This window comes from Lissotriton helveticus, chromosome 2_2, assembly GCF_964261635.1.
Source record: "Lissotriton helveticus chromosome 2_2, aLisHel1.1, whole genome shotgun sequence".
Classification (NCBI taxonomy): Eukaryota; Metazoa; Chordata; class Amphibia; order Caudata; family Salamandridae; genus Lissotriton; species Lissotriton helveticus.
Genome location: NC_136060.1, coordinates 40,733,740 through 40,760,261, shown reverse-complemented (window position 1 = coordinate 40,760,261; position 26,522 = coordinate 40,733,740). Strand labels below are relative to the sequence as shown.

The window sequence follows — 26,522 nt, the reverse complement described above, 5'->3', positions numbered from 1 at the left end:
GTCCATTATCATTTTGGAATGTTCACGAAAACTGTGATTAATCTGTCTAAAAGAACTATTTCTGATAGTGATAAAAAGACGTTATGCTTAGGCCTCTCTTTCTGCCCTAGTGCCAGGCTCAATTTCACTGATACCCGGATTGAGGTTTTTAAATTTGTACGTAAACTTAAATTACGCAAATGGCACAAACTTAAGAGATTGGGTCAAAACAACACCACCGGCAACAGCAATAATACCGTTACCTCCGTTTTTACAATTGGAGATGCAGAGACACTAGCAGCAATGGCTGATCTAAACGAGAACATTGACATGTGTAATGATGACCTACCGATGCCTATCACACAGTGCCTCGATGATATGAGTTTAACGCAAGATGCACATGCGAAAACCGCCTTTAGAGCCAAATCTACATTTATGCCCTCACTGCCACATGATAACATAGACACTTTTCATGACTGCATCATCAAGGGGTTGGTGGGCCTAAGGAAAAAGAAACATACACAAAGAAATAGAGGTTTCTACAATAATCTATCTTTCTCCCAAAGGAAGGCACTCAAGGCTCTATATGAGGATAACAATATAGTGATACGTCCTGCCGACAAGGGTGGCAATATTGTTATCATGGACCGTGAAAGTTATGTAAATGAGGCACTCAGACAACTAAGTGATACTAAGTTCTATATCTCTGTCAACATCGATGCCTATAATACGAGCATCACCGACATTTGGGAAAAATTAGAGACATGGAAAGACAAGGGGCTCCTTGTTTGGGAAGAATATCGCTACCTAAAAAAAGACTTCCCTAGACTTCCTATCCTGTATCTACTTCCCAAACTTCACAAAAATGCAACTGATCCCCCAGGACGCCCTATAGTGTCCTCCATCTGGAGTATCAGCGAAAACATTTCCAAGTATGTAGATCATTTTCTCCGGGACTATGTCACCTTACTACCCAGCTATATCAAAGACACTAAAGATTTTCTTTGTCATATTGAAGAAATTGCGTGGGAACCTGAATACAGTTTTGTTGTTTTGGATGTTCAGTCACTCTACACGATAATCAATCATCAACATGGTCTGCAAGCATGTGAACATTTTTAGAAACACAGACCCTTATGTTTTCGTGAACATTCCAAAATGATAATGGACATGATGTATTTTTGTCTTACAAATAACATTTTTTCCTTTGATGGCGCCCTCTACAGGCAAGTCAGTGGTACTGCCATGGGTTCTTGCTTCGCTCCAAGTTTAGCTAATCTGTTCATGTGATACTGGGAGCAGGAAATCCATGGCAGCAGCACACTGGCAGAGGATTTTGGGAAGGTCGTCGTGTGGCTCCGTTACATCGACGACCTTTTCATCATCTGGAGAGGTACTAAACCTGAGGCTGAAGACTTTATCATGAAACTCAACTGCAACAGCTATAACATCTTTCTATCTGGCAACATCAGTGACAGCCAAACTGAATTTTTGGATGTCAAACTGGAGATTAGAGACCAAAAAATCTGCACCTCATTGTTTCGTAAGGCCACGGCAGGGAACAGTGTGCTTCACGCACAAAGTAGCCACCCTGAGGCTCTGAAATGGAGCATCCCCTATGGGGAGTTGTTAAGGGCTAAAAGAAACTGCAATACCAATGATGCTTATCTTAAAGAGCAGGCAACCATCACAACCAGGTTCAAAAGCAGAGGTTATCCTAGTTGGGTCCTTAAAAAAGCTAAAAAGAGAGCAGATGAAATAACGAGATCTGAAACATTAGCTAACAAAGATACTACAGACACTGTGGAGCAAGATGAGTCCACCAGACTCATCTTGACTTACAGTTCAGAGGTCAATCAAGTCAGAAAACTGTTAACCAAAAATTGGGATATTCTCAAAACTGATTCCATTCTAGGCAACAGCATTCCTGATCGTCCTACCATTACCTACAAAAGATGCAGGAATATACGTGACTTGGTGGTCAGAAATGACATCACTCAATACACCAAAACAAACTCTGAACATGGTCTAGTGGGTTTTTACCCCTGTGGCCATTGCAAAGCCTGCAAGCACAGTAAATACAGAGGGTCTGTAGAATATAATAACATCACCAAAAACCTGACCTCTTTCTTTACCTGCAGCACCACATTTGTGATATATGTCATCGAATGCTCCTGCAAATTGTGGTATATTGGTAGTACCAGTTGTGCTGCCAAGAAAAGAATCCTTGAGCATCTCAGGGCCATTACCAACAAGGACCCAAAATACCCTGTGGCGCGCCATTTTGAACAAAAACACTATTCCAATACCGCTGATCTAAAATTCTTCATATTGGAACAGGTCCCCAGACATCCGAGAGGGGGTGACAGGGTACTCAATCTGAGACAACGTGAATCCAAACTCATAATTGAGTTTCAAACCAGATTCCCGGGAGGCCTCAATATGGATGAGGAATTGGCAATTCACCTTAGAGAGTAGCGACTGCATGACCTCGCAAATCTCCAGTACACCCAGATTGTTTTGATTTGATTTGTTAAGCTCTGACTCCTCAAATCGTCTTCTGACATTTTTTAACATGTTGTTATTCCTACTATGATGTTCTTCATTTGGTTATATGTTTTCACTTGTCTTTCTATGTTAACTTTAAAGTCACATTTTATTTTGTTTTATTCCTTAGGAGGAAAGGAGGGGGCCCACCACTGGATCACACCTGCACGGGCGCACCCAACCTTTGCACTCCTGGAATCACTGCTCGAGTTTGTACCACACTCCGAGACACCATATTTCCAAGGTTTGACTTTTCCATTCATGAAAGACTTTGGCAAACCCCATCACTTTATGGGGCAGATAAGATACCCATGTATTGACTTAATTTCACATTTGGGATGACTGTGGCACTGACTCATCAGCACTCTCCACAGTTACCACCCGCAACTAGGCATGACATATTTGCCTTAGAGGAAATATTTTTTGTCGCTGATGGACCATGCAAACTTTTACATCTTGTGGAAGAGATCCATGGCATGCATTATATTGTATTTTACTTTTCATGCTGAACCCATGCTTTTCCCAGTACAAAACACAGCAACTGGCGCTGCTATCATTGTATTTAGACTTTTCTCACCAGCGCATTTAGGCTGCAACTTACTTTTGTGTAGATTGCTACAGACACACCCGTAGTGTAACTTTAACGTAGCAGATGGCTGTCTGCATGCACCGATGTGACACCTACATCCTTGATAAGGGGGACACGTGCTGACATTGAGGAATATGTTGCAATATTTTTCTTTAATACTTTTTCCTTACTGTGCCACTTTGATATTATAGGAGCGTTCATCTGACAATGTTACATGCTTTTTTCTAGAATAATATTTGGTTTGGAATTTGAACAATTGAAATTAATTTTCGAATTTTCTGTTGGCATTTTGCATGAACATTTGTGTACTTTTGTGTATTATATTAACAATTAATGTTCAAGGACCTACATAATCAGGTACCTCCTAACTATTCACGTTTCTTTTGACCATTCCAACATGTCTGCCAAATAACAAGTTTTGTTTCTTTGCCAGTCCTACCTTTTTGTTAATTATGAGTCTACAGCACAGTAAAACTTTATTTATACTTGGTGTTCTCCTGTGTGGGGTTGCACGTGAACAAGGCTTTCTTTGCTGAAACGCGTTGTGCAATAAACTGCATTATTGACTATTCCGACCCCCTTTGCCTTCTTGCCTGAGAGCGCAAGTAATTCACTTTGTGAGAGACTCTGGATACATATATATATATATATATATATATATATATATATATATATATATATATATATATATATATATATATATATATATATATATATATATATATATATATATATATATTAATATATATATCCACAAAACAACCTCGGACATGGAGCCCCCGACCCTTCAGGGCGGTCTCTTACGGCGGGCTCAGAGAAGCCCGTCAAACCCAGCCACGGCCCGTGGAGGGAGTTGCGGTGGGGCAGAAAGGCGGGGCGGCGGAGGGGCAGGGTGGGGGGTGCTAAAAACTGGAATATGGATAATTGGAGGTAAGTAAACAATTTAATTAATAAAACAAATTTCGTAGCGTGGGCTGCATCGCATTTTGCGATGCAGCCCGCGCTACGAAATTCAGCGCCTGTGACAGTCTGCCACAATGTGGTGCTGTCTGGCTAATTTAGAGATGACCTCAACAACAGGTAATTATTAAGTCAATATACATTACAAATTACCATTATCTGCAGCCCAAACCATTCTTAAAGCTTTGGAGGCCAGAAATAGTCCGAATTGCCAAACTTGTAAAAGGGTGATGGTTAGTGGCTGTGTTGGTACTATCACTGGCAGCATGGCAGGGGCAATGTGTGATGAAGGCTGCAGTGGCCTCCTGACAAAAGCCCTGGCTTAATATTTTTACATATTAAGCACTGGCGCCATGTTTAATATCAGAGAAAGACAAAGTCATGGATGAATAAAAAATCTCTATATTCTTAGTCCATACACTCATCCAAAATTATAAAAAATATTTAATGTAATCCAGTTAGCACCACCTACTACAGACAAAAAAATGGTCTGAGTAGTATTTGCAGCCCGAGATGTAAATTGAATTGTGGTGTACAGCTTATACCAAATTTGAACAGATTGATTTCAAATTACAAACTCAAAACAAAATTCTGTGTTTTTCTCTAACTTGTAAACAAGAGCCTGAAAAATGTGTATATGAGCGAACCTTTTGGCCAGAAGTTCCACTGTATAATAACATTGATGGGGGGGAGGGATCCCAAGCTTCCCATGAACATTCTGATTCAGTGACTGAATTATTATATTACCATGATTAGAATTTGAATTACATTTCTCAGTAAAGCTGCTACACAAATGAGTAAACAGGAGTTTAGACTACATTATAATTTGTTATTTATCATTTGAACATGAGAGTTCAAGTGCTTTGGTGGTCCATGAAAAATAATTATTAGATGTATGCTTGCAACCTCTTCAAGTCAAATACTTTAGTTTCCAATTGTTTAACTCTGGCACAGAAAGTCTTTAGGCTTCTTGGGCACTTGGTATTAAAAATTCAATAAAAAAGTACCAGGCATTTGAAAAATGTCTTACGCAAGATCCATACTATTATCATCTGATTTTACAATATTTATTCAATGAAGGTTGTAACTTTAGCGAAGAGACTAAAATAAGTATGCAATGCAATGGAAGAAAAAGTATCAGTTGTAACCTACATCATCCCTCCAGGAGTAAACAGAGCTTCTTTCAGTAGACAAGCCAGTGGTGTAGCTCTTTATTCCAGACCAAGAGTTGTTCATGTCTGTTGGTGTGGTTTGCCCACTGGATGAAACTGAAGAAATGGATTCACTGTTGGTAAAAACAGAACCCAACATTACGTATGGTTTTAATAATTAACCAAACATTACTAACACTGCTGAGATAAAGAAACATGGTCAGGCAACATTACAAAATGGAATAACATTCAGATGTGTTATCTCGATACAGAACTCCAGGGTTCATACTGTTGTTACTTCATGCTCCAGAAACGCTTAACAGTGGAGGAGTGAGTGTTTCAGTAGAACACAGAAGGCCTGTCCACAAAGGTAAATGTACACTTTTATGTATGTTTACAATTTTTGGGGTATTCACAAACTGAGTTTCATTCTACTCATAATAATTTATTGACTGCAGTGACTTTGCAATCGTGGCATTGACTCCACACATATAAAGTCAGAGTGACCGCAGTCATAAAATTACCATCAGCAAAATGGAACTTGAGGATTGTGAATAATAAAAAAATTGTAAATTTACTATTTGTAAAATGTAAAAATGTACCTTTGTAAATCAGGACACTAGTTTTCAATTGCTTTCTATTTATGCTGAATGCTTAAAAACTCTGAAAGAGATAGTCCCACTGCCTGCATGCTACAAAAATATAGATGCTAAAATAAAAAAGTACATACCTAGGTCTAAATGTGCTATACTATGACCTAGGAACACCATGTGTGGACTGTGCCTTCTTTAGGATCAATTACTATACAGAAACCGTGCTGGTGTTTAAGTGAATTGTTTTTTCAGGACCGGTGATGTTTTTTTTTCTGTTCATCTACAACATTTTGAACGTAGGTGAATGTATTAAACATTTTCCTTATTTAGAATGTCTCTTTCAACAGTGGTGCTCCCACTATAGGGTTTAGACAATGGGTGATTTGTTGTTTTAAGTAGATACCCAATCACTTGCATCTTCTGCTTTTACATAGCATGAGGTATTACTCACAAAACAGTTAACATTATTTTCATTATTACAAGGTACAGATATCATAGGGTTTGCTTACGGGGCCACCCCGTTACCTCCGCCCCGAGGAATAGGAAACTCATACAAATTGGGTGAGTTGAAGTGGTATGGTGTGCAGACATAGATACTTGCGTGATGCTTGATGTTTTTTTAATAATCTTTATTCGTTTTACACTCAACACAACATACAGCTGAAAATACATCATAGTAAAGTATAAAATGAAGTACACCTCTGTGCATTAATGTGCCCACTGGGTGGGGTGCAAGGGGGCGAATCGCTATGCTCGACATTACTAACAAACAATATCGACATTAATTCACGTCAGAGATTGTCAGCAGATGTTACTGTTCAAAGCTGTTTCTAAACATGATATTAGAGAAAGGAGAAAAAAAAGAAAAATGTATTAAACTTAATCCACCCTAATAGTGTGCCTGTCCTATGATTATCATGAGTATGTTCCTGCTGAATGTGCCGGTTAATATGAAGCTTACAAATTGAAATGCACATTGAACTTGTTTTTGCTCGCATTTGGGAAACTCAATGTCCCATCATGCATTACTAAAAGAGACTTGACAGCACACGCCCATTGTGGCCAAGCATGAATAAATTGAATGGAAATGAAGGTAATGCGTGCCTTTTTGTGTGATTTCAGCAGCCCAGGAAGAAGCGGTGCAAGACCGCGAAACGCGTTGGCATATCTTAAAAAGTTGGAGCAGGAAGCAAGCCGCATCTAATTGCCGGATAGTGGAGCACTGTAGTGTTCTCTCTCATTGCTTTGGGAACTTTGTGTGGAACATAATACACGGCCTCCCTGCCGTGGAGAGAGGAACCATCGTCAGTTGGAGATACACCTCAGCCAGCTGACTGACGCTTTGAAATCAAACTTATCGTGATCATGGAAGCACAGTGCTCGAAATGCTAATGAAACTTGAATCTATGCCCCGACACCTACTAAAGGTTAATATGAAGCTTAAAAATTGAAATGCACATTGAACTTGTTTTTGCTCGCATTTGGGAAACTCAATGTCCCATCATGCATTACTAAAAGAGACTTGACAGCACACGCCCATTGTGGCCAAGCATGAATAAATTGAATGGAAATGAAGGTAATGTGTGCCTTTTTGTGTGATTTCAGCAGCCCAGGAAGAAGCGGTGCAAGACCGCGAAACGCGTTGGCATATCTTAAAAAGTTGGAGCAGGAAGCAAGCCGCATCTAATTGCCGGATGGTGGAGCACTGTAGTGTTCTCTCTCATTGCTTTGGGAACTTTGTGTGGAACATATATATATATATATATATATATATATATATATATATATATATATATATATATATATATATATATTACCTACTGGCGGTCGCCAGTAGGTAGTTCTAGTTAGGATTGGCAACCATAGGAAATCCGCAACATTCTATTGGGAATAACTCTGGCGCCGGTTGAGGAATTTATGTGTAATTTTCGGAAATTTTGGCCAGCTCCGCTCCACTCCTTCCCTGGAAGTTTCGGGGGGATTCGTGAAGTGGGGGCTGAGAAGGGGGTCCCAAAATGTGTTTTCCCCATGTTAATTTCCATAGGACGGTCTGACAAGTCTACAGCCCGAACCGCTGAATGGAATTACGCCAAACTTGGCAAAATTCTAGGGACTGGTACGCAGATGTGCCTTTGCTATATTTGGTGAAAATTGCTCCGGGTTTTTTTTTTTTAAATTGACTTAAAAACACATATATATCCTTAGGCGCTCTCCGAGCGCTCACAGGTGCGCGTACCGGGGAGCGCACCCGGCTACGCTACGGGAGTGCGCGAGCGGAAAGCTGATTGGCTGTTGGGTGTCTGTGAACATTCTAAACAGTCCGGAGAGTCCGCCATCTTGTGTCTCGGTAGAATCGAGACACAAGAGGTGAAAAAGAAAGGGGGAAATAATTAAAAGGGGGCAGAGTAGACACCCCCTGAACCTCTAGGTTTTCTGAGGGGGGCCTAGAAGGACCCTGAAAGGCAAAAAAACTTTTTTTTTTTTAATTTTCGCGGGGTAAGCGCCGGGTGCGTTCCCAGGTGCGCGCTCCGGTACGCGCACCCAGAGCGTGCCACAGGGAAAAACAGTGAAAGAAAATAGTTCACTAATTCCTTCTCTTATTCGCTCTGTCTTCTTACTTCTACACTCCCCTTCCTCTTTCTCTCTCTGTTAGCCTCATTCTCTCTAACCCCTTAGTCTGTCACTCCTCTTCTATCACGCTCACTCCCTATAACACAGCCACACTCCCTCACTTATGTTTCTTTCCTCTCTCACTCAGGGCCTCATTTATGAGAAATGATGCCTCGCTGCGTGAAAGCAGCGATGCATCACTTCTCAGTGCGCTCTCCTTGCGACATTCCTGATGCGTCATATTTAATGTATGACGCATTATGTCGCATGGAGTTACAGATACGTCAGTATTTCTGACGTATCTGTAAGCGCAAAAGTGATGCATTGCTGGAGTGTGTCACAAAGGTGACGCAACTCCAGCAATGCATCCTTTCACATGGGGCTGGCCTGCGTCAGTCTTACACCTGCTGTGAGGCAGGCGCAAAATTTTGACGCAACGGCGTCCTAAAAGTGACGCAGTGAAATCTCATAGATTTCACTGCGTCACTTCTACGACCCTTCCTTGCGTCAATACGCCCCCTTTGCATACATTACACCTGGCGCAGGTATAATGTGGCGCAGGGGTTTACAAAGTGACGCATCTACCTAGATGCGTCACTTTGTAAATATGACTCAACAAGGTGCACTTTTTACACCACTGGTGCGTCACAAAAAGTGACAGACCGGCGCCGTGAAAGTGACGCATGGCCTCATAAATGAGGCCTTCAGTCTTCTACTCTCACTTTTTCTTTCACTTTCTCTGTCTCTTCACTCCCTTACTCACCTTGTTTCACACTCACTTGTCTTTATCCAGTCTGTATCTCCACTCTTTCCTAAACATCACTGCTCTTTTCTTACCCTTCCACACCCCCGTTCCTTTACTACATTTTCTTCACTTATCCTCATTCCCCATGTTCACTCTTCTTCTCCTCACTCTCCTTCCCCACACTCACCTTCTTTCAGTCCCCCTATTTCACTTCCCTTCCCCTCTCGTCCCTTTCTTTGCTTTCTCACTCATTTTCCTCTCCTCTCTCACTGCACTCCACTTCAGTTATTCTTTTTTATTTTTTTAAGAATACAGCTCTTTTTTGAGAATTGGAGGTAGTTCTAAAAAGAACTTTTTTTTCTTCTTTTTTCGTTTTTTTCAATAAAAACTAAAACAGGGAATGGCAAACTGTTCAACAGGAGCAAAAAAAGAGAATCAAAATTAGGGCTGGGGACGGCAGCGGTGGTTCTCTATTGCTCGAACAATGTTCAAAATACTTTGTTCACCATAACAAAGTAGTTGATCACAATGTTTGCATTTGATTGTGGCTTCATTAAAAACAGGCTGAATATTTGGGATCAGCTGTTCTGGTCGCCCCCTCACCGATACAGTTACTCCTCCAGTTGAAGTAGAAGCACCATCCCTTGGAGCCTCTCGTGCCAGAGCCCTGACAGTCTCCCGGGCATAGTTCTGGGGGTGCCTCCTCTGGACGTGCCGAATCATGGTCGAATTTCCAAATGAGTATTGTCTGGTAGGGTCACCCTGTGACAGGACAGTGTGACAAATTCGGCACTCCACCTTTGGAGCATTTACTTTTTTTTGGTCTGCAGGTATTGAAAAAAATGTCCATATGAAATGCTCCTTCACTCTAGGCTGAGGAGCCTCTTCCTCTATTTGAACCCATCTGAGTCCTCACTGCTACTGGTGGGTCTAGCAGCCATGATAATCCAAAACAGATTAAGCAGGAAAAAGACAGGTCTTGCAGTCACAAAAGTGAAAGAAGAAGTGAAGGAAATGGGTGGGGATTTCATTCTTTGTAAAAAAAACTGTTAGCAACCAATGAAAAGTGTTATTTTAAGGTCACATGACTTGACGCGCTTACGCTGCGCGCACCGAAGCGCTTCCAGGGGCGCTTACGCGGCGCGAACGTGGGCGCTTCCGGGGGCGCTTAAGCGGCGCGCCTGAGTGACCTTTTGGTAGCTTTACAGAAATGCAAAATCATTTTCATTCGGAAAATCAAAAATACTGCATTTATAAGTATGGTACTGAATGTCTTGCATTATTATTTAGTTTTCATACATATTTTTTTTACGAACGCAGAAATAGCGCTCTCGCTGCGCTCTCGGGAGAGCTTACCGGTGCGCGCACACTGAGCGCTCCAAAACAAAATGATACGGGTAAGCTTACCGGTGCGCGCACCCTGAGCGCTCCAAGAAAAAATTATTTTAAAAAAAAGAAAAAAAGACAGTGAACAAATATATATATTTTTTTAATAATTATAATTAATAGTTATAAAAAACAGCTAATAAAAAAAAAATCGTAGGTAACAAAGTTGATATACAAAGGAATTAACTTTTAAAAAACTATGAAACTCACTGAAAAAACCATAGGTTTCACAAACGGTATAGTTAAGAATTAGCATTTAAAAAACCTTTGAAATTCACTGAAAAAAACATAGGTTTCACAATCGTTATAGTTAGGAATTAGCATTTAAAAAACCTTTGAAATTCACAAAAAAAAACATAGGTTTCACACCAGTTATAGTTAGCTGAACATTTTACTCATACAAAACCATTGAAATTCCCACGTTATAGTTAGTTGGACTCACTATAACTCGCGCGCCCGCAATCCACTGCTGATGATGTCACATATTACATCATTCATGACATGGTCAGTGACATCACTGATGACATCTCTGATGACATCTCAAATGACATCACTGATGACATCACTGATGACATCATCCATGTGATAATACGATGCACCTCCTCACACTCTAATCTAACCTTTTATACATCCAGTGTTCAATACAGACTACCATTCCTGAAACCATTGACACAGCAACACCACTTACTACATACACACTCACTGATTCATAAGTCTACACACACATCCACTCATTCACCCATACAATCACTCATACATACAGTCACTCATCAATACAACGCTATCATATGCACTCATACACCTATACAGACATTCACACAGTGCCACTCATCCATGGAGTTACTCTCTAATCTACTCAGTAATGAAAAGAATCAATCACACTCCCATTTCCTCATCTATACAGTTATACACACATAACCTTACTTATTCAAACATATACTAACACATACTTACTCTCTTTTACAATCACTGATACAAGTACACATTGATCCATACAGTCACTTACGCAATCACAGGCTCTCATGTATAGTCATTGATATATGCCAACTGTCACATGCACTGTTTTTTACATATGTACTTACTTGGACATGTAGCACTGAGAAATCCATTCACTCACCAACACACTCATGCACACAGTCAACCGCAAATACAGCTGTTTCCACATGTACTCTTGAACCCAAACACCAAGTGAATCAACTGCTCACACATCTATGCACAGAGTCACACAGCAACTACCACACACACTCACCCTCACATACAAATACTTGGGCAACCAATCAATAACCGATATAGCCAGTCATATAGCTACTAATCAACACATGCAGCAGCTTACACAACAACAGACATAATGATGCACATATTCAGACAGTTTAGTCACTAACCTATGCATTCAGTAAGACACATTTAATCATTCACTCATACAGTCAGTTACGCACCTACTAAATCCTTCATGCAGACACTCATGCATACACTCATTCTTCAATATGTAAAACATATTTTAACTTTACAGGAACACACATTCACTGGATGATGTCATCAGTGATGTCATCAGTGATGTCACTGACCATGTCATGAATGTTGTAATATGTGACATCATCAGCAGTGGATTGCGGGCGCGCGAGTTATAGTGAGTCCAACTAACTATAACGTGGGAATTTCAATGGTTTTGTATGAGTAAAATGTTCAGCTAACTATAACTGGTGTGAAACCTATGGTTTTTTCAGTGAATTTCAAAGGTTTTTTAAAAGCGAATTCCTAACTATAACGATTGTGAAACCTATGTTTTCTTTAGTGAATATATATATATATATATATAAAATATATATATAAATTATATATATATATATATATATATATATTCATATTTTGTTCACCATAATAATCCACAACCCCTAAACCCATATCCATCTTAAAAATAAAATGTTCACCTAAAAACCCACACGCACCCTAAACTCTAAAAATACCCTTCCCACCCAAAAACCCATACTCACCCTTAACCCTAAAAATGCCCTTGCAATCCAAAAACCCATATCCACCCTAAAATTACCCTTGCCACCTAAAAACCCATACCCACCCTACACCCTAAAAATACCCTTGCCACCCACAAACCCATACCCACCATACAAATACCCTTGCCACCCAAACACCCATACCCACCCTAAACACTAAAAATACCCTTGCCATCAAAAAACCTGTGCCCTCCCTAAAATTACCCTTGCCACCCAAAAACCCATACTCACCCTTAACCCTATAAATACCCTTGCTACCCAAAAACCCATATCCACCCTCAAATTACCCTTGCGACCTAATAACCCACACTCACCCTAAACCTTAAAATTACCCTTGCTGTCCAAAAACCCATACCCACCCTAAACCCTAAAACTACCTTTGTCACCCAAAAACCCATATCCATCGTAAATCCTAAAAATACCCTTGACACCCAAAACCCATACCCAAACTAAACCCTTACAATACCCTTGCCACCCATAAACCTAGACCCACTCTAAATCCTAAAAATACCCTAGCCACCCAAAAACCCATACCCACCCTAAACCCTAAAAATACCCTTACCACCCAAAAACCCATAGCCACCCTAAACCCTAAAAATGCTATTTTTCCATATACAAATATAATATACTTACCCGTGAAATACTTACATTTTCATTGTAAAGGCATGCGTGATAAAGACATTCACATGATCAGTACAGGCATATTCGCCGTAGTAAAGACGCATGCGTTGTAAAGGCATGCGTGGTTCCGGCCGTGTTGTTAATGCGGTTTCCCTTTGTTTCAGTTTGTGCTTGAAATGGAAATATAGAAAAGTGCGGGTCCCATATACCAAAGTACCTGCTTGCTTCTGAGTGTTGCTGGTACTCTACCATTAAAAATATTGCATCTCTGCTAAGAAGTGTATGTGTTCTCCCTTTCAAAACAAAGAAGTGCAGGTTCTCAGTGCCTGACAGAACCGGCTCATTTAAAGCACTGCTTTCAGTAATTATGCTTTATCCTTTCTTGCCTGGTCTCTTGCGACTAATTTCTCTATTTTCATTGTGCCTCAAAACACCACCGAGCACATTCAAATAATGTCAGCTCATTCCTTAATAGCTTTTGATTATGTTTCATGGCCTTTTCAAATAGAACATTTAGCTATTGCTTTACTATCCATATTTTATATTTATCTGACACTCTCTGCATTTCAGATATAGGGCCTAATTAAGAGTTTAGCAGATCAGTTACTCTGTCACAAACGTGACGGATATCCCATAAGCCAGTAGTTTCCAACATGTGGTCCGTGGACCCCTGTGGGTCCGCACAGCCTCCTCAGGGGGTCAGCAATTACTTAGAAAATTAAATAATATTAACAGATTAATAAAGTGTATATAAATAAAGAAGCTAAATGGATAATTGAACATTTTTAAAACGTACTGTGAATGTACGTTTTGACATTTGGTGGCTAAAAATGTAATTAGTATCCTTAGATTGTTTTGTGGGAGCATTGCAAGTGTATCAAACAGAATATAGTATGAATGATGAGTGACCTCAATTGAATTTAGAAAAGGTCCAACCTTTCTATTAAAATTGATAAAAAACATTTTTAAATTTATATGTGTTTGCAAATTAAACAAAATGTGTCATCATGATGAATGCCTTTTATCTGCATTTGTGTATTGTTTTGCGGTTCAAATAATCGACAATACTTAGGCCTGGGTCCCTGGCTTCCAGTAATGACTCAGGTGAGTGGGGGAAATCTCCAATTCCTATAATGATTCAGTGGGGTTCCCCAAGTTCCAGTAATGATTCAGTGGGGTATGCCGGGTTCCAATAATGATAAAGTGGGGGTCCCCCAAAGTCAAAAGGTTGAGAACCACTGCCGTAAGCCATATTACAAGTGCGTTATATTCAATGGCACTAGTAATATGACGGACGACATATCCTTCACGTTTGTGATGCAGTAACCCATCCGCCGAACTCTAAATCAGGCCCATAATTAGTGTCAATCTGCAGCTGTGAAAATTTGTAGGCGAGAAATGTTAAGACTCCACCTTAGTATTTCTGCTACCTACTGAACACCATAGGGTTTACTTTCAATTGTTCTCACTTATGTAGCCAAATCAAAAGTCTGAAGATGACTACACTAGAAACAAAGTTGACAAAGCAGATAAACAAAAGCGATTTCAAACAGAAGATACTCTTAAGTTTGCTAAAGCACAAAACTTCCAATTATGAGCTGCGCTATTGACAACTTAAAGAAACTATGTAAAATATAAAATAGCACAGTACTAATTTTTCTGGCAACCACTGGATGACAAGCCATCGGACACCAACACAATGGATGAGCCCAGTGAAATAATTTGAAATAATTAGAAATAATTTTGGAAGTAATAATAATAATTGAAATTATTATTGGCTGAGCCCAGTGATTTGACAATGGGGTTGATGTAGAACTGTGATGCAAGTTAAACAGTTTTTTTAGACTAAAGGGAAAAGGAGGTAGGTAAATAAATTGATCCTATAGAATACGGACTAAGGAAGGTGTGGATGTTTGCTAATTTCTGTATAGAGGTTCTATACAGGTTCTATATCTGCGTCAGCGAGAAAATGATTCAGAACTTGGACAGGGAGACCATGACATGCACACTATCAATCGAACTCTGAGCTTATTACCCTCACATGGAATTGGTGGAGGGTCACATGATCTAAAAGGCCAACAGAGCCCAGGTCTTTAGAAACACCCACAAAAAAGCCCAAAATCATCCGACCTAGCCACCCAAAAGTGTTGAAATTGCCAAGACTGATCTATTCACACAAAGTATAACATAATATAACATATACCGTACATTTTAATCCTTTAGTGATCTCATTACTACATACCTGGTGAAATTGTGGATGGCATCCTGCACACGCCTGGTAAAATGCACTGGAAGAGTCTCTCCATTCTTCGCTGTAAACGTGTTATTCAAAGCTCCTCTCGATAGCCCCTTTCTGAAAATCAATGGGACATATTAACATTAACTAATCACTGGCAATATGTAAATGTAAATGTATTGCGACTTATATAGCGCACGTATCACCCGAAGGCATCAAGGCGCTTGCTTAGGGAACCCGACCTGGTATTCCCCTGTGAGATACCCCGGCAGGGTATCCACAAGGTGGAAGCCAGGCATCCCGCCGCGAGGGGCCGTAGTGGAGATTAAGCAAGCTATTGCCCAGAGTCGCAGAGTGTGACCCCATGAGTCGAGTAGGCACGGGAGCGAGAATTGTCAAGTCCGTGGAATTTTTGAGCCCGAGACCCGCCGAGGCGGGGAATCGAACCCTGGTCCACGGCCGATCTCAGCTTCCGGGTCTGCCGCCTCTAACCACTGAGCCACGCTTCTCCACATAATATCACAATTAGATACATTAATTAGAAAAATATATAGCTAACGTTTTTCCTTCAGACATCTTAAAATAATATAATATTGATATGCTAGTGGTTAGGAGTAGAGGCATCCATGCATTTAAGTAAACATGATGAACCTCTTGGTATTTCTGTCATTATTATAAGCTACAGTTGAAGTGTTCAAATGTGTAATTTTTAAGAAAAATATTAGCTGAGCTGTACTGTATTGTTTACACTATATACAATAATTCCACAAGTTAGATTATATTATGGATTTATATTTCCCACTTTCTTTATGTTTGTTTTTCACTATAGCCTTATAGCCCACTGTAGAGGGCTATAACGGCTATTAAAGGCCCTCTCCAGCGTTAAAGGCCCGAGCCGAAGGCTAGGGCCTTTAACAAGGAAGAGGGACTTTAATAGCCGGTATAGCCCAGCTACGAAGGGCTATAAGGCTATTAAAACATTCTGCCACTAGAGGGCAGAATGTTCTAACAAAAAAAAAACAAAGCCTTATGGGAGCGTGAGGGGATTGGAATCCCCTCAGGCTCCCTGTAGCCTTTGTTCACAGCCAGAGCTGTGAACAAAGAAACATTGGAATGTTGGTGCTCCAGGCTTATACCAGCCATTATAAGCCCGGAACACTACATTGTTTTCAATTATCTTCTTCTTTGATAACTTTATTTCAGCCAACTTGGGCCATAAAAGTACATTAATACAATCATAAGACAAAATGATGAACGAATTAATAAATAATATTAAATAATACAATACAATCATGTATTCTAAATTTTTTACAATTTAAAAATAGGATTTAACCATCCCTGGAATCAGATAAAACAACTTTGAAAATTGAAATAATGGGTAATACAACCAGTGGCGGTGCGTCCATTGGAAGCGTTGGGGCGTTGCCCCACTAATTAATGCCACGGCCCCATCGTTCTACTTCTGATGCTAATTGCAGCAATCAGGACTCGAGTCCTGATTGGAATTAGCATCAGAAGTACATCAGCGTCCTGGATGGTGAAGGGGGTGGGGCAGCTGCAGCACTCTCCGGGTTGACTTGAGTGATGCGGACCACGCAATACTGCGCATGTTCATTTTCGGGCTGATCATTTTTATGATCAGCCCGAACATGCGTGCTAGCCTTCCCCTTAAGAGACCGAGGGTTGCTTCATGCGCAGCCCCGGTCTCCTAACGGGCAGGGAGTATCCCTGCCCTCCACCAATCCTGGCACTGCTGGAGCAGTGGAGTAGCTTCTGGATTGGCTGAGAGCCAGGGGTTGCCAGCCACTAATAAAGACGTTGAGAGAAGGCACTATTGCAGCGCACCAGACAGACCCCGACCCAGGAGCAGATAGGAGAGTCGACGCGGACCCGCCCGGTCAGGTAAGTTTAACTTTATTTTTAAACCCCCCTGCGGCCCCCACTCCCGTGCGACCCCATGTGACCCCCCGCTACCCCCCATTCCCTGCGACCCCCCAACCCTTGCCAGCCGTGGCTGCACACAAGCCATATCAAATACGCTGGACTCAGCGAGTTTAGCTGCTGATGCAAACAAACTCACTCGGGGCTAGCAGTAAAAACAAGCTGATTTGATTTATAACTCGGTGAATAAACCGTCTCCGATGAAGGAAGTTAGAACTTTTTTCGAAATTAGACGCAGAACCCCAAAACCAGAAAAGTGCACCAAATAAATCTACTCGCACATGCGGTATGTTTGAAGAGGACATGACGACACAAGCATCAGCCAAACAAACCAGCACACGCACACACAACAATGATGGACCTAAGCAAGATCAGTGTCTACGAGCATTCACGCATACTAACGTGACTCATTTGCGAGATCAGACAGAAGGAAACATTTATGGACGTCTTGCAACAGGTTGGTCAACTTTACCCTCTACCCCTGGCTTAAAAGACTGAATAAATAGCACACTGGCGCGGTGGGTGCTTGGGAAGTTGGGCATTCCGGAGTATGCTGAGTCAAATTAGCGGGCGGGCTTGTTAGTGGCAGTTAACACATTAAGGGCTTGGCTTTGTCTTGTAAATCTGTGATATTGGTCTTGGTGGCTCAGCAGACCGTATAACACCCTAGTGCAGGGGTCTTCAAATTGTGGGGCCCGACCCCCAGGAGGGTTGTGGAATGATAGAAAGTGGGTCCCACATTCCAGGTCACACTCTGTCTATTTTTATTATTTCCAAAAAGGTGTCCTGGGGCTAATAACCATCTGCTGGCTGAAATGGCAAATAAGAAACACACAGAAGGGGAAGGAGAACCAGCCAAATGGGGTAACCTACAGGGTATAGGGCCAGGTTTTTATAGCTTCCTAAAGGATAATAGATTAATGGTGGAGCGAAGCAAAGGTGGGTGAAAGTTCCATAACTATGCAGCTGCACCAAAACAGTGAGGCTGACTATTCATGTTTTTCTGAATTAGGGAACAATAAGAAGATTGGCACAGGCCGAGAGGAGCATACAGGTATGCCCAGTGAGGAGAGATGAGAGGCTGAGAGTAGATGGGATGAGAGAGGACAGCATGGGAGCGAGAGAATTAGATTTAAGAGGTCAGGGATGAGGAGAAATGTGAAGTGCTGAAGAAGTGCAGAAACGCAAGAGAAGTGAGTGTGAGCGAAAGGTGATTGCACAGAGGAGGGATACTGTTAAACGGTGAGAGAAGATAGCTGAGTGATGATCTGTGACATAAAAAGAGAATTTGGTACGACGTGGGTGAGAGCAACAGGAATGAGGGAAGAGAGGGAGTACTGTGGTGGGTGCTGAGGTAATAGGGGAGAGAGACGTTGTTTCAAGAAGGTGTAGAAGAACAAAGGGGAGATGTGAAAGATGAATGGTGGACAGGAGAGGTGCAAGATACAAATAGACAGAAATTTGAAGGAAGAGACTTGAGGTGAATGAGAGGTGCTGAGGGTAGAGAGAGGTGATGTGTCCAGAGAGGCCAGGAGATAAATTAGAGAGGAGGGCAGTGAAAAGACAGAATGGCAAGAGGTGATTAAACATGAAGTGAGAGGTTGAATGGGGAGAGTTCAGAAGTTGTAAAAAGGGGTGAAAGAAAATGGCTTGCAAGGTGAGAGGGGGATCCGGGGTTGGAAGAGGAGAGTGGGATGGAAGGGAGGGGGTGAGAGGAAAGTGGCGTGGGTAAAATTGTATAAGGCTGCCAGGGTTTTAATGGACCCTTGCTGCTCCCGGCCACTGCCAGGTGAACTTCCAATGTGGCAGCACTTATTCCTGCAGAGTGGAAGGCCCTTCACAAAGGTTGACTAGACATCTTTCTGTTGTTTATTGCTGTATTTTCATTATAAACTGGTAGTGATGAGATTAAATCTTTCCTCAGTGTTCCTGTGTGTAAAAATGTCAAAATAATGAAGCAATAGTATCCCAAAATATGCGGCATCACATAGCATTATTTATTTTTTCTTACCATACAATTAAGTTGAACCTGCCGCATAATTTGGTCCTCACCTACATCATAATTCCAGTTGATCTGCCTATAGGTTTAGAATTGTTTGTACGGGGGAGGGGAGGATATGGTCCTTACGCCTGAAAATTTTGACTGGAAGGGTCTCGGCATCCAAAAGTTTGAAGACCTCTACCCTAGTGCCCGGGCATTGCGGAATGCAGGTGACTGCTTCGGCCGAGTACGTAAAAAAGCAGTAGGAGCTGGCTGCGTCATGCTGAGGCCACACTCCATAACATGACAATTTCCCTGGGGTTTCTTGCCTTCTCCCGCTGCGTGAACTAAACAAGGCCAATCTAGTGCTCTGGGAATGTCGTGTGAGAGAAGTAGGCACCAGACGCACTCCCTCAAAGGAACGTGAGCAACTTTGCTATTCCACTGCCTAAAGTTGCATTAATACTTAGCTGCGGTTAGGCCGTGAAATAGCAAAGCTGCTCACATTCATTTAGTGAATTATTACATTTGACTCACCCACAACTATAGGGCTTATTTAGTGCCCGTCTTCTCATTTACGATTTGACTTTGGATTATACATCTGGGATGTGCGCCCAGGTGTCTCAGTGAAACCCTAGTGCCTGCCTGTGAATTCCAGAGTGTGGGCATCTGTTTCAGACGATACCAATTTGACGCTTTTGCCGAATCTTGTTTGGACCAAGTTGGAATTTCCTCTCACAGCCCACTTCTTGCGGAACCCGCTTCGCGGGTCCCGCTGCGTCAGGAGGGACGCCTGCAACTTGCCTAAGGGGACAACGAGGGAAATTGAATTGCCGGGGCTGCGAGTGTGTGCGCGCGCTGCACTGGGACTGCATATCCCAGGAGCGCCCGCCTGCCTGACGAGACACACCTGGGCCGCTCTCCCCGACCCCTCCCACCCCTTCACCGAGCCTTCATCTACTGTGCTCGCAGAGCTAGCGAGTGGGACGCTTTTGCCGAATCTTGTTTGGACCAAGTTGGAATTTCCTCTCACAGCCCACTTCTTGCGGAACCCGCTTCGCGGGTCCCGCTGCGTCAGGAGGGACGCCTGCAACTTGCCTAAGGGGACAACGAGGGAAATTGAATTGCCGGGGCTGCGAGTGTGTGCGCGCGCTGCACTGGGACTGCATATCCCAGGAGCGCCCGCCTGCCTGACGAGACACACCTGGGCCGCTCTCCCCGACCCCTCCCACCCCTTCACCGAGCCTTCATCTACTGTGCTCGCAGAGCTAGCGAGTGGGACGCTTTTGCCGAATCTTGTTTGGACCAAGTTGGAATTTCCTCTCACAGCCCACTTCTTGCGGAACCCGCTTCGCGGGTCCCGCTGCGTCAGGAGGGACGCCTGCAACTTGCCTAAGGGGACAACGAGGGAAATTGAATTGCCGGGGCTGCGAGTGTGTGCGCGCGCTGCACTGGGACTGCATATCCCAGGAGCGCCCGCCTGCCTGACGAGACACACCTGGGCCGCTCTCCCCGACCCCTCCCACCACTTAACCTACGTTGTACTATACTATATTAAGCTCCTTGAACCCCCGCTGTGCGGGAGCACGCGGGAGCGCCGGGAGAAGCCCGGGACAAGGGCGGGGCCGTCTGTGGCCGTCAGTGGACTTCAGAGGACGGGCGGGCCACCCCTCTAACAACTCTATTAAAGGTGAGCATTCACTGCGGATACTAAAATGGGCGACAATGAGAATGATGATGTAGGAAATAAGATTGCCGACGCCTCAGTTTCCCTTATTACTTCCTTTGAGTCAATGATAGACTCCGCTTTTAATGAAATAGTAGAGACCGAGCGAAGGTTTTCTATGGCTTCCACCAACAATAAGATAACTCCCACAAGTAGCTCCAGTGACATCAATGCACACATAAATCCAGAAATAACCGTGGTAAAACCATCATATCCCTGCGTTGATGTGCCCATAATTCAGGATGATGAAAATACAGTCATCTACACAGCACAAGTTTCTGCCTCGACATCACCAGTGGCAGCAACGCCAAAGCCAACACTGACAATGATACCCTCGGTACCCACCCAGACAGAGGGTGTTACTACAATCGAAACTGCTTCGCAGGATGATGTCATTAATGTGGACACCATCGACCCCAGCAGTAACAAGCCGGGTAGGGAGAAACGCAAAAGAGGCACACCCAAGTTAAGTGCGAATAAAAGAAAACAGACTGTATCTCACAAAAACCAACCAACACCGCATAGTCTGTGGAATAAAAATAAATCATCGGGGGTACAAACTGGCGTGACAGAGGATAAAGTGGATATAGAATCCGCGGACCTGGACAGCCTTTCTGATGTATCTATCACTAATTCTTGTGGGAAATTTAAAAATATATGGACGCAAACTACAATAATGGGTGATAACTCAAATCTATCTAGACAGAATGGAAATATGATAGAAACCATAGTCGATACTATTTTTAATCGAATTGAAAAACAAATGGTCACTCAGTTTAATAATATTTTTAAAAGACTTGATAGGTTGGATAACCTGGTCAAAACTGGTGAAACAAAAAGGAAAGGGTCAATCATCTTGGACCAAGTTAGAGCAGATCGCCTTTTGAAGGAATTGGAAAATGCAAACAATATATTATCATCGAAAAAACAGGTTAACTTTAGTGCCTCGGGTGGGGCACTAAGCAATTCTGTTTCTGCCTCCCCATTGTCGGAACAACTATCAGTAAAACCCACAACCACTGGAAACGGGTCAGCTACGAGTAAGGTTAATACATCCACGAAACCGACTCCTATACCCGCCCCTAGGACAGCTGTTATTCCATCGACTTCTAATATCTCTGTCCCAAGCAACAATAGCGGCCCATCCATTTTAAGTGCAGCTCCAAAACCGACAGCGGTTAATAACAACGTGGGCACTGGCTCCCAGGGGTCAACTAAATCTTTAAAGCATCAAGGACCAGCATTACATCTGCCACCGGATGCCTGTCCTTTTGTTCTGGTTCTAGCAGGTGTTCCACCCTTGAGGGAGGATCAGGGGGAATCGTGGGTGCAATTGCGGAATAAGAGCATAGACTGGCTAACTAAACACAAAGGTGTTGGTTTTGATATCTCCAGAGAGATTATATCTGTGCGTAGGGTATCGTGGGTTGGTCCTTTACTCAAGGATAAGGATGGTGACTGCGTAGTCCTCAATTTTAATAATCCTGGGACAGTAAGAAACCTCCTAAACAGAAATTGCAATTATTCAACCATTCCAACTGTTGCAACTATGTTACCCTTGAGTTATTTTTACAGACAATCGGCCACTCAATTTCGCCCACCCCCTAGGCAATCTACAGTGCCATTGATGCACTTACAACCAGCACCTTTTATGCATTTCCAACCACCACCTGTGCATTTTCGCCCACCATCTATGCAATTTTATCAACCTTATCCCCCATTACAAATGTACAATAGATATGCACCACTTTCGGACTTGGATATGCAAGACTGACCATCTTCGACTTTCTTTGTCGATTCTTCTCCGGTGTCCGAAGTCCTGGTTGCCCCGGAAAACTCGCCTCAAAGAACTATGAGCAAAGAACACCAGACCCCTGCTTATTTACATTTGGACTCAGTATTGTCTATCGTTAGCTGGAATATAGCTGGCCTAAATTCTAAATTGAAAAATTCGGAGTGGCTTAAGTGGGTTGACAATAATTGTGATATATTGTTGCTACAAGAAACATGGAGTACAATGTCTCCAACAATTGAGGGCTTCTGTTGCCACAATCTTAAGGCTCTGCCGTCACCCATGGGTCGACCTAGTGGGGGACTATCTATTTGGTCCAAGATAAAATGTGGGGTGCATACTAAATTGATCCCAACACCAGGTATCTGCTGTTTTATGGCCATCAAGTACATTAACAGACTGAAATTATGTATCATAAACTTTTACAATAATGATTTTGTTAGTCGCCCTAATGGCAATTTTATATTATTGTTTAATTTTATCGATGAAATTATGGGGGGGGAAAAGCATGGATCTTTCGATGGTATTTGCATTGGAGGGGATTTTAATGCACACTTGTACCGCCATAACCCAATATGCAAGAATGGGGCAGAATTGAAAGATTTTATAGCTTCTCTTGACTTAGTTAATGCTATGGAATTTGCAGGTACAGGTATAAACAATGTATTAACCCCCACTTTCATAGGTCAGGGCTGTGCCTCTACGATTGATTATATTTTCACATGTCCTGAGTTAAGTGAAATAACCTTAAAAGCTGAAGTCGTCTGTTCAGCATACAGTGATCACTATCCGCTTAAAGTTAACATACATAATCCCCAGACCTCAAGGGTTGCAGCGAAATCAGATGTAGGTCCTCTAAACCTAGCTCTATCAACCGATAGATTGAGACTAGTATGGAAGGGAGCTGACAATAAAGGGATACTTTCCAGAGTAATTAAAAAATACCCTGAGACAGTTGGAACTTGCCTGTCGCATACAAGTCCTGGCAATGAGGTGGTTGGCGCTTTTGGCGATCTATGTAGGGCAATTAAAATTGAATCTTCTAAACCCGTTAGGCAGAACATCTTGCAGGGACCTCGATGGTTTGATACCTCCTGCTCTAAGGCCAACAGGGATTTGAGGGATGCACTTAACACCATCCCGAGGGATCGTCAACTTGTGAGAACATTAAGATCACAATATAAAAGGGTCTTATATATTAGATCTGAAACCCTGGTAATTAAACACTGGGAATCACTTACGCACACCGCCAAACTGAAGGACTCAATGGGATTCTGGAAAGAAGTCAAGTCGTTAAGATCGTTTGGCTCAAATACCAGCCAAATTACCTGTAATATAACGGGCGAGGCATGGGTAGATCATTTCTCCCAAATTTATGCCGCACCAGTTACCCCCTCAGACACGGTCTATCCATCCCTTAGTGATGAACCCTTGACTTTTTCATTATTGGAGGTCGAGGATGCAATCTTTGATAGTGCTAGCAATAAAGCTCCGGGTCCTGATGGTCTCTCCATCGACCAAATAAAATCGGAACCTAATTTTTGGGCTCCTCTCTTATGCAACCTATTTAACAACCTAAATGACAGCTCAATCCCTGAATCCTGGTCGAATAGTGTCATCGTGCCTATTTTTAAGAAAGGCGATAGGTCGGATCCCGCTTGCTACCGCCCGATTTCACTAATCGACAATACGTTAAAAGTCTTGGGAAGAGTAATCTTCAGCAGGATAAGGGATTGGGCGGAAGAAAACAATATTCTACATTGTAGTCAATTGGGTTTTAGAAGTAAGGTGGGCACCACAGAACAATGCTTAAACCTAAACCTGATTATGGCTAAATATATTATTGTTAAAAAATCACCTCTTTATTTAGGTTTCATGGACTTGAGTTCTGCGTTTGATTTTGTTAACCGTTCTAGGTTGTGGTCAGTTTTGCTTGAGTATGGTTTGGACGACTCACTGGTTTATTTCCTTTCTTATTTACATAGGGATTTAAAAGCACGAGTGCGAATTAATAATGATGGTGATCTGTCTGATGACATCCCTATTAGTAGAGGTGTTAGACAGGGCTGCGTACTCGCCCCATTGCTTTTTATTTTATATATTAATAGGCTAAGCAACACTTTGAGTGAGATTGTTAAGGATGTCCCCATAATAAACGGCTCGCCCATCACTACTCTTCTCTATGCGGATGATGCCGTATTGATGGGGCGTACGCCGAATGCATTACGCACCTTAATCTCCGGCTTTGTTGCCTTTATGTATGATCTTGGTTTAAATACCAATTTTAAAAAATCTTTTATAATGAATTGCGGACCAAAGAAGTATAACATTGCATCCATTAAATCTGGGAATAATATTCTAAAATGTACCAGCACTTTCCCTTATTTAGGGTTGACATTTTCTAACTCAGGCTCATGGCAGCAACATGTAGTCTCTGCAAGTAGTAAAATTTGCAAGTCGATTAACTCGATCCTATCCCTTCGCCAACCGAAACTGGCTGATGTTGTTACCCCTCTTCTTTCCATCTACCGTACCCAATGTCGACCTACTGGGACTTACGGCGCAGAAGTATGGGGATATTGTAACAGCTCGGCCCTTCAGGTGGCAGAAAATAGATTTTGTAGGAGGGTGCTAGGGGGAGTCCCCTGTGCTCCCACATTGATTTGCCATAACGAATTGAGGCTGCCATATATCGCTGATTTTATAAAGTCAAGGCCTGTCTTATTCTGGATTAAAATCTGGTTAAACCCAGCAGCAACACTGACTCGTAGTATTATATCTGATTGTTTGTCTAGTGATAGATCCCAACATATACCTTGGCTAAAAGCAGTCAAAACTAGCCTGCAACAGGTGGGACTGGGATCTTTATTTAGTTCCCCTGATTTAATTGTACCCGCCCATAAAAACAGCATTAAACGGGCACTTTTGGAGGCATATACTGAGGAAAGGATGAGATCAGAATCTAGTAAACCTGCGGTCATGAAATATTCACGCATTTGTGACCCAGATGCCAATAATCCTAACAGATTTTTTAGATATTTGACATTGCCTATAGGTAGATGGATCCGGAGTCTTCTATTTAGGTTCCGGGAGGGAAGCTTAGTTTATTTGCTTAGCTTCCCCATTGGCTACAATAAAAATCTAGAAGAATTGGATTGTCCCTGCTCTATAGGTGGACGACAAAATTTATTGCATTATTTCTTCTTTTGTGGCCACTACAAATTGTATACATGTCAATACTTAAGACCAATTTTATGTAAATATAATCTACGGGAATCTATTCCTGCTTTACAATTTTTGCAAATGCTGCATTTGGATGATGTTATTTACTCTGTTAGCTGTTTTATAAAAGCCTGTGTAAAATCCAGGGCAACCATGGAAACTGGATAATGGATAACAGAGTCATGTTGGTTCACAATTATGAGTATTAGTTACTAAACTGTAGTAATATCGAATGATTTTATGAGACAATTCTATATTGGGCAACTGTGGATATTGATGAATTAATACTTGTTAGTATTAGGTACTATGCACTTTACAAATTATATTATGCACTTTAAGTCATCTTGCTGCTTAACCTAAACTTTAATTTGGTTATTGTCTTATGTGTATGAGTTGTTTTTAATGTTTTTAATGTATTCTCATTCTGTATGTAC

At 42.0% G+C, this 26,522-nt stretch overlaps 1 protein-coding gene across 2 annotated transcripts in view; it reads right to left on the bottom strand.

Moving 5' to 3' along the window:
- LOC144821262 (protein FAM149A-like) overlaps positions 1-26,522 on the bottom strand; it is a 549,291-nt gene that overhangs the window by 200,241 nt on the left and 322,528 nt on the right. For both annotated transcript variants that reach the window (XM_078678084.1, XM_078678086.1), the window contains exons 2-3: positions 15,433-15,543; positions 5,228-5,360 (exon numbers count right to left, since the gene is read on the bottom strand). In XM_078678084.1, the coding sequence (XP_078534210.1) occupies positions 5,228-5,360; positions 15,433-15,543 (244 nt within the window). The remainder of the gene's footprint in view (positions 1-5,227; positions 5,361-15,432; positions 15,544-26,522) is intronic.